The sequence below is a fragment of the Mugil cephalus genome, chromosome 12 (genome assembly GCF_022458985.1).
Source record: "Mugil cephalus isolate CIBA_MC_2020 chromosome 12, CIBA_Mcephalus_1.1, whole genome shotgun sequence".
In the NCBI taxonomy this organism is placed as follows: domain Eukaryota; kingdom Metazoa; phylum Chordata; class Actinopteri; order Mugiliformes; family Mugilidae; genus Mugil; species Mugil cephalus.
Genome location: NC_061781.1, coordinates 24,485,238 through 24,502,283, shown reverse-complemented (window position 1 = coordinate 24,502,283; position 17,046 = coordinate 24,485,238). Strand labels below are relative to the sequence as shown.

The 17,046-nt window shown below is 43.2% G+C and overlaps 1 protein-coding gene across 1 annotated transcript in view; it reads left to right on the top strand.

The window, feature by feature from the left end:
• The window catches only part of col6a3 (collagen, type VI, alpha 3), a 32,379-nt gene that overhangs the window by 2,919 nt on the left and 12,414 nt on the right, over window positions 1–17,046 (top strand). Inside the window, 19 exon segments of the mRNA XM_047601633.1 lie at window positions 87–680; window positions 907–1,506; window positions 1,696–2,289; window positions 2,515–3,114; window positions 11,719–12,330; window positions 12,557–13,192; window positions 13,375–13,968; window positions 14,116–14,715; window positions 14,804–15,138; window positions 15,241–15,319; window positions 15,439–15,584; window positions 15,697–15,789; window positions 15,878–15,931; window positions 16,038–16,109; window positions 16,202–16,228; window positions 16,324–16,368; window positions 16,483–16,536; window positions 16,624–16,686; window positions 16,933–16,998. Coding sequence (XP_047457589.1) covers window positions 87–680; window positions 907–1,506; window positions 1,696–2,289; window positions 2,515–3,114; window positions 11,719–12,330; window positions 12,557–13,192; window positions 13,375–13,968; window positions 14,116–14,715; window positions 14,804–15,138; window positions 15,241–15,319; window positions 15,439–15,584; window positions 15,697–15,789; window positions 15,878–15,931; window positions 16,038–16,109; window positions 16,202–16,228; window positions 16,324–16,368; window positions 16,483–16,536; window positions 16,624–16,686; window positions 16,933–16,998 — 5,864 coding nt within the window.

Here is a 17,046-nt window from a genome sequence, read left to right as displayed (position 1 = left end):
CCTAAAATAGCGGGCCAGTTGATCATTAGCCCATGAGTGTACTTTTAGCAGAGGTTTTGACATTTTTGTCTTCCGTCTTTTCTCAGTTGAAACTGCCAAAAAGGATGTTGTATTCCTTCTGGATGGTTCTGATAGCACTAGGAATGGCTTCCCTGCCATGCGTGAGTTTGTTGAGACAGTGGTGGATAAACTCAATGTGGGAGAAAACAAGGACCGCGTCTCTGTGGTCCAGTACAGCAGAGAAGCAGAGGTCAACTTCTATCTGAACACACTTAAGACAAAAGAGGATGTTGTGGATTCGGTCAGAGGGCTTAGACACAAAGGAGGAAGACCCCTCAACACCGGGGCTGCCCTCCAATACGTCAGAGACAACGTCTTTACAAACTCCTCCGGAAGTAGGCGCTATCAAGGAGTTCCACAGATGTTGATCCTGCTAACTGGGGGGAGATCTTTTGACAATGTAGACACCCCAGCCTCTGCTCTCAAGCAGCAGGGCATCTTTGTGGTTAGCATTGGAACAAGGAACTCTGACAGTAGAGAGCTGCAGAAGATATCCCATGAGCCGAGTTACGCTCTATCAGTGTCTGAGTTCTCTGACCTCCCAGGTGTCCAAGAACAGCTGTCCTCAGTAATGAGCACAGCTCTAGTGAGGGCCACGCCCGTAACACCAACAGTGACTGGTAAGAAAGCCATGTGTTTTCACCTTTCAAGATCATGATAGAACACAGCATGAACTGTATAAAAGTGTCCTTTTCAAAGTCTACATCAGCCAGAGCAGGTTTAAGAAACAATTACTGTCATTGTGAATTGATTGCAATGTTTGAGGTTAGTTTCCACTGTCTGACTTTGCCTTGGGAAGCAGTTGACGACTGTACCTAAATATGTCTCAAATCTTATGTTTCCTAGTTGTGAAAAAACCACAAGGAAAGGATTATGTGTTCTTGCTGGATGGATCCGATGGTAGTAGAACTGGATTCTCTGCTATGAGGGACTTTGTTCAAGCAGTAGTGGAGAGACTGAGTGTGGATGACAACAGAGACCGCGTCTCAGTTGTTCAGTACAGCAGAGATCCAGCTGTCCAGTTCTACCTGAACACATACGCGACAAAAGGCCAGATCCTTGACACTGTCAGAGGTTTGAGGCACAAAGGCGGAAGACCCCTCAACACTGGTGTAGCTCTCCAGTACTTGAGGGACAACGTCTTCACGGCCTCTGCTGGAAGCAGGCGTCTGGAAGGAGTGCCACAGATCCTAATATTGCTAAGTGGTGGAAGATCTTTTGACAGCGTTGACGCACCAGCCTCTGCTCTCAAACAGCTGGGTGTCTTGACTTTTGCAATTGGAACCAGAGGCTCTGATGTGAGGGAACTGCAGAAGATATCCCACGACCCCACTAATGTGGTGTCTGTGTCTGAATTCACCGACCTTCCTGGTGTCCAACAGCAAATTATGTCCGCCGTGGAAGCTGTGGTCATTGACGAGACCGTGGAACCACCAACTGTACTTGGTATGTTATCAGACACGTGTTTTCCCAGATTGCCATTTTTCCCAGGTTGTAGTGTGTTTTCCCTGTCTTTAATATAGAAATGAGCAGGTTCTCATGCTTTTAGCCTAAAATAGCGGGCCAGTTGATCATTAGCCCATGAGTGTACTTTTAGCAGAGGTTTTGACATTTTTGTCTTCCGTCTTTTCTCAGTTGAAACTGCCAAAAAGGATGTTGTATTCCTTCTGGATGGTTCTGATAGCACTAGGAATGGCTTCCCTGCCATGCGTGAGTTTGTTGAGACAGTGGTGGATAAACTCAATGTGGGAGAAAACAAGGACCGCGTCTCTGTGGTCCAGTACAGCAGAGAAGCAGAGGTCAACTTCTATCTGAACACACTTAAGACAAAAGAGGATGTTGTGGATTCGGTCAGAGGGCTTAGACACAAAGGAGGAAGACCCCTCAACACCGGGGCTGCCCTCCAATACGTCAGAGACAACGTCTTTACAAACTCCTCCGGAAGTAGGCGCTATCAAGGAGTTCCACAGATGTTGATCCTGCTAACTGGGGGGAGATCTTTTGACAATGTAGACACCCCAGCCTCTGCTCTCAAGCAGCAGGGCATCTTTGTGGTTAGCATTGGAACAAGGAACTCTGACAGTAGAGAGCTGCAGAAGATATCCCATGAGCCGAGTTACGCTCTATCAGTGTCTGAGTTCTCTGACCTCCCAGGTGTCCAAGAACAGCTGTCCTCAGTAATGAGCACAGCTCTAGTGAGGGCCACGCCCGTAACACCAACAGTGACTGGTAAGAAAGCCATGTGTTTTCACCTTTCAAGATCATGATAGAACACAGCATGAACTGTATAAAGTGTCCTTTTCAAAGTCTACATCAGCCAGAGCAGGTTTAAGAAACAATTACTGTCATTGTGAATTGATTGCAATGTTTGAGGTTAGTTTCCACTGTCTGACTTTGCCTTGGGAAGTAGTTGACGACTGTACCTAAATATGTCTCAAATCTTATGTTTCCTAGTTGTGAAAAAACCACAAGGAAAGGATTATGTGTTCTTGCTGGATGGATCCGATGGTAGTAGAACTGGATTCTCTGCTATGAGGGACTTTGTTCAAGCAGTAGTGGAGAGACTGAGTGTGGATGACAACAGAGACCGCGTCTCAGTTGTTCAGTACAGCAGAGATCCAGCTGTCCAGTTCTACCTGAACACATACGCGACAAAAGGCCAGATCCTTGACACTGTCAGAGGTTTGAGGCACAAAGGCGGAAGACCCCTCAACACTGGTGTAGCTCTCCAGTACTTGAGGGACAACGTCTTCACGGCCTCTGCTGGAAGCAGGCGTCTGGAAGGAGTGCCACAGATCCTAATATTGCTAAGTGGTGGAAGATCTTTTGACAGCGTTGACGCAGCAGCCTCTGCTCTCAAACAGCTGGGTGTCTTGACTTTTGCAATTGGAACCAGAGGCTCTGATGTGAGGGAACTGCAGAAGATATCCCACGACCCCACTAATGTGGTGTCTGTGTCTGAATTCACCGACCTTCCTGGTGTCCAACAGCAAATTATGTCCGCCGTGGAAGCTGTGGTCATTGACGAGACCGTGGAACCACCAACTGTACTTGGTATGTTATCAGACACGTGTTTTCCCAGATTGCCATTTTTCCCAGGTTGTAGTGTGTTTTCCCTGTCTTTAATATAGAAATGAGCAGGTTCTCATGCTTTTAGCCTAAAATAGCGGGCCAGTTGATCATTAGCCCATGAGTGTACTTTTAGCAGAGGTTTTGACATTTTTGTCTTCCGTCTTTTCTCAGTTGAAACTGCCAAAAAGGATGTTGTATTCCTTCTGGATGGTTCTGATAGCACTAGGAATGGCTTCCCTGCCATGCGTGAGTTTGTTGAGACAGTGGTGGATAAACTCAATGTGGGAGAAAACAAGGACCGCGTCTCTGTGGTCCAGTACAGCAGAGAAGCAGAGGTCAACTTCTATCTGAACACACTTAAGACAAAAGAGGATGTTGTGGATTCGGTCAGAGGGCTTAGACACAAAGGAGGAAGACCCCTCAACACCGGGGCTGCCCTCCAATACGTCAGAGACAACGTCTTTACAAACTCCTCCGGAAGTAGGCGCTATCAAGGAGTTCCACAGATGTTGATCCTGCTAACTGGGGGGAGATCTTTTGACAATGACACCGCTCTGCTCTCAAAGCAGTCTGGTGTTTGACTTTGAATTGGAACCAGAGCTTGATGGAGGAATGCAGAGATTACCCTACCAGTAATTGGTGTCTTGTCAGGTCAACGAACCCTTCCTTGCAAAGCAAATTAGTCGCGTGGAAGCTTGACATGACAGACGTGGAAACCAACTGTACTTAAGTATCAAACACTGTTTCCATGACTTCAGTGTCCTTTTCATCAATCGAGAGTTTAAAAATATGTCATTTATTGTCATTTTGAGTATGTCCAGGTCTGATTTGCTTGTTTTGACGACGTACCAATATGTTCATCTAGTTTCCATTTGAAAAACCACAGAACATAGTGTACTTTTCGAGTTTTAAATTTTGTTTCTCTTTTTGTTGAAACTGCAAAAGGTGTGATACACGAAGGTTCAGTGCATAAGAATGCTTCCCTTCCTCTGGATTTGGAAAAGGCGATCTAAACTCATGTGGGATGAAAACAAGGGGACCCGTCACTGGTGTAGACCCAGAGCAGGGCAATCTTCACTGGACTCTGTGAAGCACATTGAAGATGCAAGATTTATGATTGTAGTGGTGGAAGACTTTACAAAGGTGAGAGCACCCTCCAAACGCTGGGGCTTGACTTGCAATTCGAGACCAAGCTTTAAACTCACGGAAGAGGTATCAAGGATTCCACTAGATGTGTCTGGTCTAACGGGGGTCATACAAATAGTCCCCGGACTGTGTCTTGAGAAGCACGGGAAACACTTATTGGTTAGATTGAACAGTATTACGTGAGATGCAATTATGAGCGATTACTCATCATGCTAGTTCTTGACCAGGTGTCCAAGATCTTACTGAAATGACAGTCTTGCTAGTAGCGGCCAGTTGATCCAACCATGAGGTGTTTAAGAGTGTTTTCTTCAATCTGATAGAACACAGTATGAACTGTAAAAAGGTTTTTGTCCTATCGAGAGGTTTAAGAAACTAGATGGATTGATTGCATGTTGGTTGTTAACTGTTGAACTTATGTGGGAAAAGTGACCCGACTGTAATAGTCAAACGTATGTTTCCTAGTTTGAAACACAAGAAAGGATTATGTGTTTGTGGATGATCCGGGTGTAGAACAGGATTTCCCCTAAAGGGCTTTGTTCCCACAATAGTGGAGAACAGTCTTACAACCTAGAAGTGGCTCATTTTCAGTTCACAGAGTTGATCCTAGTACTGGGGGAACTCTTGACAAAAGCCAGACCTTGCACTGTCAGAGGTAGGCACTATGTGGTAGATCCTAACACATGGTTGACATCAGAACTGAGGAAAGTTTCAGCCCGGTTGCTACAGGGTCTGAGTTGTGCCAACCAGTTCCATGAAAGCTGTCCAAATTTACAGCTTGAGGGCCACTCTTAAACACAGTGCGGTGAATAGACTTTTTTGACCAGGCTCTGATTGAGGGAACTGCAGAAGATATCACTGTCATAATGTGGTGTTTGTCTGAATTCACCGACCTTCCTGGTGCCAACACAATTATGTCTCGCCGTGGAAGCTGTTGCATTGACGACCGTGAACCACCAACTGTACTTGGTATGTTATCGAATATGTTTTATCTCCATTTTGCCATTTTTTCTTCGGTGATATGATAAACTGATCGATGAGGACTTTGTTCACGTGTCCGTGTGATGAAATGAGTTTTTTAAATAGAGCATGGTTCTCATGTTTTAGCCTAAATAGCGGCCAGTCTGACAGCCCATGAGTGTACTTTTAGCAGAGGTTTGACATTTTTGTCTTCCGTTTTTCAGTGGAAACTGCCAAAGGATTTGATCCTTCTGGAGGTTCAGATACACTAGGAATGCTTCTGCCATGCGTGAGTTTGTTGAGACAGTGGTGGATAAACTATGGGGGAAAACAAGGAACCAGCTCTGTGGTCCAGTAAGCAGAGAAGCAGAGGTACCTTCTATCTGAACCACTAAGACAAAGAGATGTTGTGATTCGGTCAGAGGCTAGACACAAAGGAGGAAACCTACTACAACGGGCTGCCCTCCAATACGTCAGAGACAACGTCTTTACAACTCCTCGAAGTAGGCGTATCAAGAGTTCCACAGAGTGATCTGCTAACTGGGGGGAGATCTTTTGACAATGTAGACACCCAGCCTCTGCTCTCAAGCAGCAGGCATCTTTGTGTTAGCATGGAACAAGGAACTCTGACAGTAGAGAGCTGCAGAAGATATCTATGAGCAGAGTTCTATCAGTGTCTGAGTTCTTGACTCCAGTGTCCAAGAACATGCTGTCCTCAGTAATGACACAGCTCTAGTGAGGCCCCCGTAAACCCAACAGTGACTGGTAAGAAAGCCAGTGTTTTCACCTCAAGATCATGTAGTCCACATGAATGTAAAAGTTCATTTCATCTAATACCAGACAGGTTAAAAAAATTATTGTATTGTGAATTGAGGTTAGGTAGTTTGACACCTCTGAACTTGGCTTGCGAAATTGACAGACTGTACCTAAATATGTACAACTCTATGTTTCCTAGTTAGGATAACCACAAGGAAGGATTTGTCTCTGTGGATCTGCCATGTAGTAGACGCCATCTCTGCATAGGGACTTTGTTCAAGACATAGTGGAGACTGAGTGGGTGAAAAAAGACCGGCCAGTATGTCTACAGCTGAGATCTACCTCGTCCAGTTCACTGAACACTTCCCAAACAAGCCAGGAGGCCACTGTCAAGTTTGACACAAAGGGGAAGAACCCAATGGTTTACCTCTCAGATCATGATAGGAAACGTCTTTCACGGCTCTGTAAGTCGACTCGCCGAAGAGTGCCACAGATCAATATTGCATAGTGGTGGAAGATCTTTGGAAGGTTGACTGCACTTTGCCTTGGAAACAGCTGGTGTCTAAATTGTTTCAATTGACCAAGGTTCCTGATGTGAGGAAACCAGAAAGATATCCCAGACCTCTGATGGTCCGATGTAGTGAACTGGATCTCGCTGACTCCTGTGTCCAACAAAATTGTCGCCGGGAAGCTGTGGTACATTGACGAGCCGTGACCACCACGTACTGTAGTTATCTGACACTGTTTACACATGCGCAAGTCTATTCCTACATGTCAGGTTGAGAAAAGGAAGATCCTCACCGTGTCTTTCATATAGAAAGTAGGGCTTGCTGAAGCAGCGTATGTATTGCCAAGCCTAAATAGCAAGGCGTTGAATCTTAGCATTGAGTACACTTCTGCAGAGGTTGCATTTTGCTTTGCATTTGACTCAGTCTGAAATGAAGAGGAACTGAGAAGTTCCCATGGACCCTCACTAATGTGGTGTCTGTGATTCGATTCACCGACCTTTCCTGTGTCCAACAGCAATTAAGTCCCCGTGAGCTGTGATACATTGACAGCCGTGACCACAACTGTACTTGGTATGTTATCAGACACGAGATACCCAGTCCATTTTCACAATTAACAAAGGTGTTGTTCGTCTTTAAGGACTAGACAAAGGAGGTCCTCTTACTGGCTCACTCAATACCAGAGCAACGTCTTACAATCCTCAATAGCGCCATGAGTGTACTTTAGCAGAGTTTGACTTATGGGGGATCTTTGCAATGCCCCCCCCCACCGGCTGTGTCTTGCAACAGATCTTTCCAGTTAGAAACGCAAAAAGATGTTGTATACCATTCTGGTCTTCTGTCAGCATTATGCTTCCCTGCCATGCGGAGCTGTCCTGTAAGACAAGTGGTGGATGAAACTCAATGTGGGAGAACAACAACGGACGGGATCCTGTGGTCCATACAGCCTTAGACAGAGTAAACTTCATCTGAAACTTAAGACAAAGAGGATTTGTGGATTCGTCAGAGGGCTTAGACACAAGGAGAAGACCCTCAAAACGGCTCCCTCCAATACTCAGTATGAAGTCTTACAACTCCTCAGGAAGTAGGCTTCAAGGTTTCCAAGATGTTGAATCCTGCTAACTGGGGGAAGATCTTTTGACATGTAGACACCCAGCCTCTGTCTCAAAGCAGCAGGCATCTTTGTGGTTAGCATTGGATAGGAACTCTGACAGTAGAGGCTGCATGAAGATATCCATGAGCCGAGTTACGCTCTATCATGTCTGAGTTCTCTGACCTCCCAGGTGTCCAAGAACAGCTGTCCCAGTAATGAGCACAGCTCTAGTGAGGGCCCACGCTAAAGCCAACAGTGACTGTAAGAAGCCATTGTTTTCACCTCCAAGATCATGAAAGAACACAGCTTAACTGTAGAAAAGTCGTTTTCAGTCCATATCAGCCAGAGCAGGGATTTAAGAATCAATTACTGTCATTGTGAATTGATTGCAATTTATGACGGTTAGTTTCCACTGTCTGACTTTGCCTTGGGAACCAAGTTTTGACTCGAGCCCCTGTACCTAAATAGTCCTAATCTTATGTTTCCTAGTTTGAAAACCACAAGGAAAGATTATGTGTTCATTGCTGGATGGAATCCGATGGTAGTAGAACTGGATTCTCTGCTATGAGACTTTGTTCAACAGTAGTGGAGACACTGAGTGTGATGACAACAAGACCCGTCTCGTTGTCAGTCAGCAGAAATCCACTGTCCAGTTCACATGAATCACATATTTTCACAATAAGGCCAGATATTTTGCTCTTGCACTTCTAGTAATTTGAGGCACAAAGGGTGACCCTCAGACATGGTGTAGCTCTCAGTACTTGAGGGACAATCGTTGCACTGGCTCTGCTGGAAGCAGGCGTCTAGAAGGAGTGCCACAGATCCTAATATTGCTAAGTGGTGGAAGATCTTGACAGCATTGACGCACAGCCTACTGTCTCAAACAGGGTGGTGTTGGACTTTGCAATTAGAAAACAGGAAGCCTCTGAATTGGGGGAACTGCGAAGATATCCCAACGACCCCATTCAATTGGTGTTTCAATTCCGTGTGTCTGAATTCACCGACTTTCTGGTGTCCAACAGCAAATTTGTCCCGCCGTGGAAGCCTTTTGGTTCATTGACGAACCAGGAACCACCAAATGTACTGGTATGTTATCCGATACCTGTTTCTCCTCTTCTTAGTTTTCCACCTTCCAGGTTTCAAAAACTAATTAGAGTATTTGCACACTAGTGAGTCCACAAAGTGAGTAGGATGTGTTTTCCCTTTTCAAAATAGAAATGCAGGTTCTCATGCGTTTGGCCTAAAATAGTGGGCCAGTTGATCATTAGCCCATGAGTGTACTTTTAGCAGAGGTTTTGACATTTTTGTCATCCTGTCTTTTCTCAGTCGAAACTGCCAAAAGGGATATTGTATTCCTTCTGGATGGTTCTGATAGCACTAGGAATACCTTCCCTGCCATGCGTGAGTTTGTTGAGACAGTGGTGGATAAACTCAATGTGGGAGAAAACAAGGACCGCGTCTCTGTGGTCCAGTACAGCAGAGAAGCAGAGGTCAACTTCTATCTGAACGCACATAAGACAAAAGAGGATGTTGTTGATTCGGTCAGAGGGCTTAGACACAAAGGAGGTACACCCCTCAACACTGGGGCTGCCCTCCAATACGTCAGAGACAACGTCTTTACAACCTCCTCCGGAAGTAGGGGCTATCAAGGAGTTCCACAGATGTTGATCCTGCTAACTGGGGGGAGATCTTTTGACAATGTAGACACCCCAGCCTCTGCTCTCAAGCAGCAGGGCATCTTCGTAGTTGGCACTGGAACAAGGAACTCTGACAGTAGAGAGCTGCAGAAAATATCATATGAGCCGAGTTACGCTCTATCAGTGTCTGAGTTCTCTGACCTCCCAGGTGTCCAAGAACAGCTGTCCTCAGTAATGAGCACAGCTATAGTTAGGGCCACATCTATAACACCAACAGTGACTGGTAAGAAAGTCGTCTGTTTTCACCTTCGAAGAACAGGTTTATGAAACAATTATTGTTATTGTGAGTTTCAGTGGTTGAGGCTAGTTTCCACTCTCTGACTTTGCTATGGCAAGCAGTTGACGACTGTACCTAAATATGTCTCAAATCTTATGTTTCCTAGTAGTGAGACAACCTCAAGGAAGGGATTATGTGTTCTTGCTGGATGGATCCGATGGTAGTAGAACTGGATTCTCTGCTATGAGGGACTTTGTTCAAGCAGTAGTGGAGACACTGAGTGTGGATGACAACAGAGACCGTGTCTCAGTTGTTCAGTACAGCAGAGATCCAGCTGTCCAGTTCTATCTGAACACATACGCGGCAAAAGGCCAGATCCTTGACACTATCAGAGGTTTGAGGCACAAAGGCGGAAGACCCCTCAACACTGGTGTAGCTCTCCAGTACTTGAGGGACAACGTCTTCACGGCCTCTGCTGGAAGCAGGCATCTGGAAGGAGTGCCACAGATCCTAATATTGCTAAGTGGTGGAAGATCTTTTGACAGCGTTGACGCACCAGCCTCTGCTCTCAAACAGCTGGGTGTCTTGACTTTTGCAATTGGAACCAGAGGCTCTGATGTGAGGGAACTGCAGAAGATATCCCACGACCCCAGTAATCTGGTGTCTGTGTCTAAATTCACTGACCTTACTGGTTACCAACAGCAAATTATGTCCTCCATTGAAGCTGTGGTTATCAATGTAACCCAGGAATCATCAAGTGTAGTTGGTATGTTATCAGATACGGCATTCATCTAGTCCCAAAATCTCTTTCGTCCATTTTAGCTCTGGGAGTTAATTATACTAATAAGATAACAACCAATAACAATAAATCTTCATCTGTACATGTCAAGTGCGGTGGCATTGTGTATTCCCAGTTTTTAAAACTGTGGAAGCATGGTCTACATGGTTTTTACTTTATAATTGTTTACCATTGTAATTCATGATCATGAGTTCATATTTTTGTAGACTTTTTTTTCACTTGATTTTTCTCCCCTCCTGTTTTCTTAGTTGACATTGCCCTAATGATTCTTCTTTTCCTTTTCTTTTTTTGCTGATTTTTCTTGCTTGCACTACTAACAAATGTCCTGAATGTCATGTTTCAACATGTTGTACATATTAAAAGGGTTTTAGTTTAAACCAAATTTTAACCTTAACATGGTAATCTTGTCTGAGACTGCAGTCTTTTTTTAAGATATATATTTCTTTCTATTGCATACAGATGAGTATATATTTTCCCATTCGCATCAACTTTGTAATCCTAAATTAAATCTGTCATAACTTTCTTCTGTTCAAGTGATGGGAATATTTTGCCCACCATTCCAACACTGAGAACAATTAATGCTGAATATTGTACAATGTTATTAACAAACAAAAGGCTAACAAACAAAAAACATAAACCAATCACTGAAACCTTTATTCTGTCCTCATCATTACATGCAATTATTTACTGTGTTCATTTTAACTTTGTGGTAATCACAAATTACTTTTCGTATTCATTTCAAAACACTAAAATTGACTTTTCTAGTTATTGGTGAATTTTGAAGCTGATTGTAATTCTAAGGCCTGTTTTAAAGTACTGAAATACAGATGTTAACACTGATAGACATGTAATACCTGTGCACAGAATAGAGACATGGTGTAAGATTAAACAGCTTTGATTTCGCCAAGTTCTAGTCTTTAACCCCAAGCGATGACAGATTACACAAACACAGGCGATGAAGCCAAAACTAAAGCACAAGTGAACACAAAAAGCACACAAAACAGTGAACAAGATTAGAGGGAGAATGGGAGAGAGATAGGACTACTCCTTGAATATTCATAAAGTCAAATATACTTTGTCAGTCATAATAATAATTAGGCTTATTTGTCATTGAGACTTAGAAAAACCTTTTGGAGAGAACTGGTTCAGAGTAATATTTCGTTTAGAATATCTAAAAATGTAATCTAAAATTGAAGGTTATATTTATGTAATCACGTCTGGAAGAAAAACATTATGTACAAAATGACTTGGAACAAATTTTCTATTCTCCATGTTATCAAGCCAAAAAGTTCATTAAAAGCCATCTATTAAAAGGCTACCAGACATTGATATGGTATTTCTTTTGTAATTTCCCTCTGACATTTGGTATGATTTCTGAACAAAGCATTAACATCACTTTTTTCTGTCCATTTCAGCTGAGTCACAAGGACCCCGGAAAGATATTGTATTCCTTGTTGATGGATCTGATGGGGTTGGACGCGAATTCGCCATCATTCAAGAGTTTATCCGCAGGGTCGTGGAGAGTCTAAATGTCGGCGAGAGTAAGATCCAAATTGCCGTGGTCCAGTATGGAGACACCGCTCAGGCTGACATGTACCTGAACACACATACAACCAAAGAAGGTGTTATGAATGGCATTACGCAAATGCGCCAGCGAGGAGGCCGGCAACGTAACCTGGGTCAGGCTTTGCAGTTCGTCAATCAGGATGTTCTCACAGAAGCACGAGGTAGCAGGAAGCAAGATGGTGTACCCCAATTTGTGATCGTTGTGTCCGCTGGACCATCTACAGATGATATCAGTCGTGCAGCAAATTCCCTTAAACAATCCAGAGTCCTTCCATTAAGCATTGGAACCAGGGATGTTAATCCTAAGGAGTTGCAAGTGGTGTCGTATGTGTCCAATTTTGCCTTCACTGTAGATGATCTCCCTGGTCTGTACAGAGTCCAAGAAAACATAATCAACACTATCACTGAGTTGTCAGATGATGACATTGAGAGCATGAGACCAGAGTTCTCAACATATGAAGGTAATTTGACTCATTTTTGTTTAAAAATGTGTCTAAACACAGTCCAACATATCACCTTTACATTACTATAGACTTGAAGGGACATTTGATGGTCTAGGAAGGAATAATTTATTCTGTATATGATAATTAAGACTGGAAAGATGTTTGTACAGCTCCCATGTGTAACTCCTGTTATTACATACCTGTAGTAACCTTGTTACTGTGCTTGCGTGCTTTTTTTGTGCAGTAATCTCACCAGCAGGACCACCTACAGGAGGGGACAAGAGGGATGTCGTGTTTCTAATTGATGGCACCACGGCAACACGTAGTGAATTTCCTTCCGTTCGTGAAATGATAAGAAGAGTTGTGGAGAAGATGGATGTAGGCATGGATAAAGTCAGAGTTTCCGTGGTGCAGTACAGTGATGAACCAAAGCTAGAATTCCTTCTGAATGAACACTCCACCAAAAATGAGGTGAGGCAGGCTGTGATGAAACTTCGAAACAAAGGAGGGAATCGTCTGAACACAGGTCGTGCTATTGAGTGGGTTTCCAGAAACATCTTCCAGCGGTCGGCAGGAAGCCGAATTGAGGAAGGTGTGCCTCAGTTCCTCATTGTAGTTACAGGTGGAAAGTCTACTGATGATGTATCTGAATCAGCCTACCAACTTAAGCGAAACCAAGTAGCACCACTGGCCGTTGGTTCAAGAAATGCAGATCCAGATGAACTGAGACAGATTTCTCTAAAACCAGAGCTTGTATATACAGTTGATAGTTTCCAACAGCTTCCAGGAGTGGAGTCACAGATCTTAAATTCTGTCAAAACAATATCCACAGCTGATATCATCAGTAGTATCGGCAGCCTTCCCACTCCAGTGGATGATGGTAAGAAATTTCAAGGTTTAAGTTGAATTAATTTGTGCAAAACTATTATGTACTGTTTACATTATTTGCTTTTTAGATTTTTTCACTTTCATTACAATAGTGGTGGAATGTAAAAAAAGAAAAAAAATGCATCAGTCCAATTACATTCTTTCTTTCTTTCTTTGTTATGCTTATTATTGCAGTCAAACTGGATCTTGGGGAAAAGGACATTATCTTCCTTATTGATGGCTCAGATAATACAGGTCCTGTCGGGATTGCTCATATTCGTGACTTCATCCTCAACATTGTCCAGCAACTCGATGTACAGCCTAATCAAGTGCGTGTGGCTCTTGTTCAGTATGCAGACACTATCCAAACAGAGTTCTCGCTCAACTCGCACAACAACAAGAAATCTGTTATATCTGCAATCAAAAGACTTCGTCAGATCGGTGGACGGTCATCAGATTTGGCTGATGCCATTGAATATGTCCTACGAAATGAGTTGCAGCAATCTGCTGGCCTTCGTCCGTCCGCATCCCAGCATCTTGTAGTTCTCACAGGTGACCGTTCCTCCCAAGATGTTTACAGCTATGGACCTCGTCTTAAGGACTCGCGGGTCAACTGCATCGGCATTGGAACTGGTGGTGCTGACAAAAGGCAGCTTACCCAAATTGCCACATCCTCAGGTGATGTTCTTCAGGTTCCTTCATTCCCTGGCCTGCCAGCAATACAGGAGTCATTTATTGCCAGGCTGAGTGGGATTACGATTCAACCTACGCCACCAAGTTACGTTCCTAGTAAGTTATACAGAAATTTACACATATTACAAATACTAACAAGATAATAAACAAATGTTATGGTTATGGTCTAAAACATCTTGTCTATGTCAAAATACAGTACGCATATGTTTCAATGTATCACAATTTTCCTTCCTTTACCTGAAGGTTTACCTCCACCTAAAAAGGCTGATATAGTGTTTTTGGTGGATGGCTCCATTAATTTTGGCCGGGACAAATTCAAACAAGTGATGGGATTTGTCAGCAACCTAGTTGATCTGTTCTTCACCGAGAGAGACAACCTGCAGATTGGTCTGGCACAATATGCAGCAGATGTGACCGATGGTTTTTACTTGAACACCTACAATGACAGAGAAGCCATTCTGGAAGCCATTGAACAAGTGGAGTACAAAGGTGGACGTAGAATCAACACTGGTGCAGCCATTCGCCATGTTCAAGATGTTTACTTCACCAAAGAAAGGGGCAGTAGGGTGGATGAAGGCACTCCGCAGATCCTTATGGTTATCACTGGAGGACGCTCAGCTGATGACAGCAAAACAGCAGCACTTGGTTTGAAGAGTAAAGGTGTGAGAGTCTTTGCTGTGGGTGTGGGAAACATTCAGAATGAATTGGAAAACCTTGCAAGTGAGTCCTCCACTGTGGCTCGTGCAAGTAACTTTCAAGAACTCTCAGAGCTCAATGAGCAGATCTTGGGGACTTTGGATGATGAAGTAAAGGGAAGGCTGTGTACTGAAGGAACGGATAAAAGTAAGAGAAATATCAGTATTACTGTTTAGTTTGTAACTTTTCAGAAGTTTTCTGTGTCTAATAAAAACAACCTTGCTCTGTTTTACAGCCTGCAGCATTGAGGTGTTGGTAGGATTTGATGTGTCTGCCCAGGACATCTTCAGAAGTCAGACCAACCTCCAGAGCAAGATGGGTGCCATTCTCCAGAGGATTTCCAAAGTGGAATCTATCAGTTGCTTATCTGGGCAGACTCCCTCAGTGCAAGTGGGCATGCTGGCCATGGACTCTGCCTCTGAGCCAGTCCATTTAGACTTCACAGAAAATGCGAATGAGCTGTTTGGGGACTTTAGAGCCCTGCAAAATCGTGGTCCCTTTGTGCTCGATGGCAAGACAATCTCAGCTTACACCAATAGATTCAAAACCAGACAAGACAACACTGTCAAGGTTGGTTTCTGAACTAAGTGTTCTAGCTATTATCTGCCAATGTCTGGGTGTAATGTACAAAAATGAGAAAGTGAGTTGCATTTTTCTTCTCGTACACTTAAGGTTGTCATCCATTTGACTGATGGCCTTGACGCCCCATATGCTGAAATGAAGAGACGAGTTGAGGAACTTCGGATGTCAGGTAAAAAGATGAAAGCATGCAATCTGCACCCAGCATCTACCCTCTGTGAAGTTATGACAGTGCCACATTAAGAACTACTAAGTGAGGATAAATGTGTTTCTGAAATCCCTGCAAAACAGGTGTGCACAGTTTTATCCTGGTTGGGCTGGAGAGAGTGCCGAAATTCGAGGAGGCTACGCTGCTTGAATTTGGTCGTGGCTTCAGGTACACTAGACCTTTACGACTGAATATCATGGACTTGGATTATGAACTTCTGGAAGAACTGGTAAGTACTTTTGACTCATCCCTAAAATATCTAAAACACTGTAAATATATCTTTTCCATAAACTACTGTCTTTTTATGTCCTTTTTTTTATTATTTTTTTTTTGTTACACAGGACAATATCGCTGAAAGGGAGTGTTGTGGAGTGCCATGCAAATGTACTGGTACCAGAGGTGACAGGGGAGGAGTTGGACTGCCAGGGTTAAAGGTATCTTAAAAAAAAAAAAAATCATAGAGCTTTCATTTCTAAGTCCTTAAATGTTTGCTCATTTCTTTTATTATTTTTTGTCGTTTAGGGAGGTCCAGGATTGCCAGGAAGCCAGGGACATCCTGGAGATGAAGGTGGACCTGTAAGTGTTTGGTCCCAGTCTGAAGCCTTAGATGTGTTATACCTTCCTATTGCATGCCTTATGTAACTTCCTGCTATATCTTATTGCCTGTATTCTCTAATTACAGGGAGAGAGAGGTCCTCCTGGTGTTAATGGAACTCAGGGTTTCCAGGGATGTCCAGGACAGAGAGGTGTCAAGGTAAAAATATTTATCATTGCACTTGTTATTGTAAAATAAGAATATAACCTTTGTAATATAATGGTGTAACACACTGTGAATCTTCTTTTCAGGGCTCACGTGGATACTCAGGAGAAAAGGTGAGTGTTTATCTTTTTGAAAATCATTATTAGATAACGTTGCCGTACAAAAAGGCTAACCATCAGTTATCTAAACCTCTGCTGCCTTGTTTCAGGGTGAATTTGGAGAGATTGGGCTGGATGGCATCAATGGAGAAGAGGTGTGTCCCCTGTTTTCAGTCATTCAATCCACAAGTTACACAACACATAATATGGGATTTTGTACCATTTTTCCATGTCTTTGGCTATTGGACAATATTTCTGGTATGTTTTAGGGCAAAAGTGGAGTGGCCGGTGCTCCAGGGGACAGAGGAAACCCTGGCAGAAGAGTGAGTGACTATTTAGTTTTGGTATTTTATTCCTACCTTTGTATCTTTGCTCTGTTTTACTGGTTTATAACTGTTTTCTATTTTTAGGGTCCTAAAGGAGCCAAGGGGCAAGCAGGAGACATAGGAGAAGTGGGAATCAGAGGAGACCCTGTTAGTATTTTTGGACATTTGTTACATTTATTGTGTTCTATATTTATTGCATTACTTGTTAATTGCATCAAATGTTTTTAAAGTTGTGTAAATAAAGTATTTAAAAAGTGAAAGTCAGAGGAGACTCTGTTACTAACCGGCATTTATAAATTTCACCAACTTGTTTTTCTTTACATATATATTTTCTGTATATGTTTATGATGTTTGAATGTAGCAGAAGTTTAAACACTAGTTTATTTTTAATAGGGAGCAAGCGGACAAGATAACAACCAGAGAGGACCCAAAGGAGACCCCGGTGACGCTGGACCAGCGGTAATGTCTTCTGAGCTTGTTATGCTGTTATTGTTGTTTTATTTTATT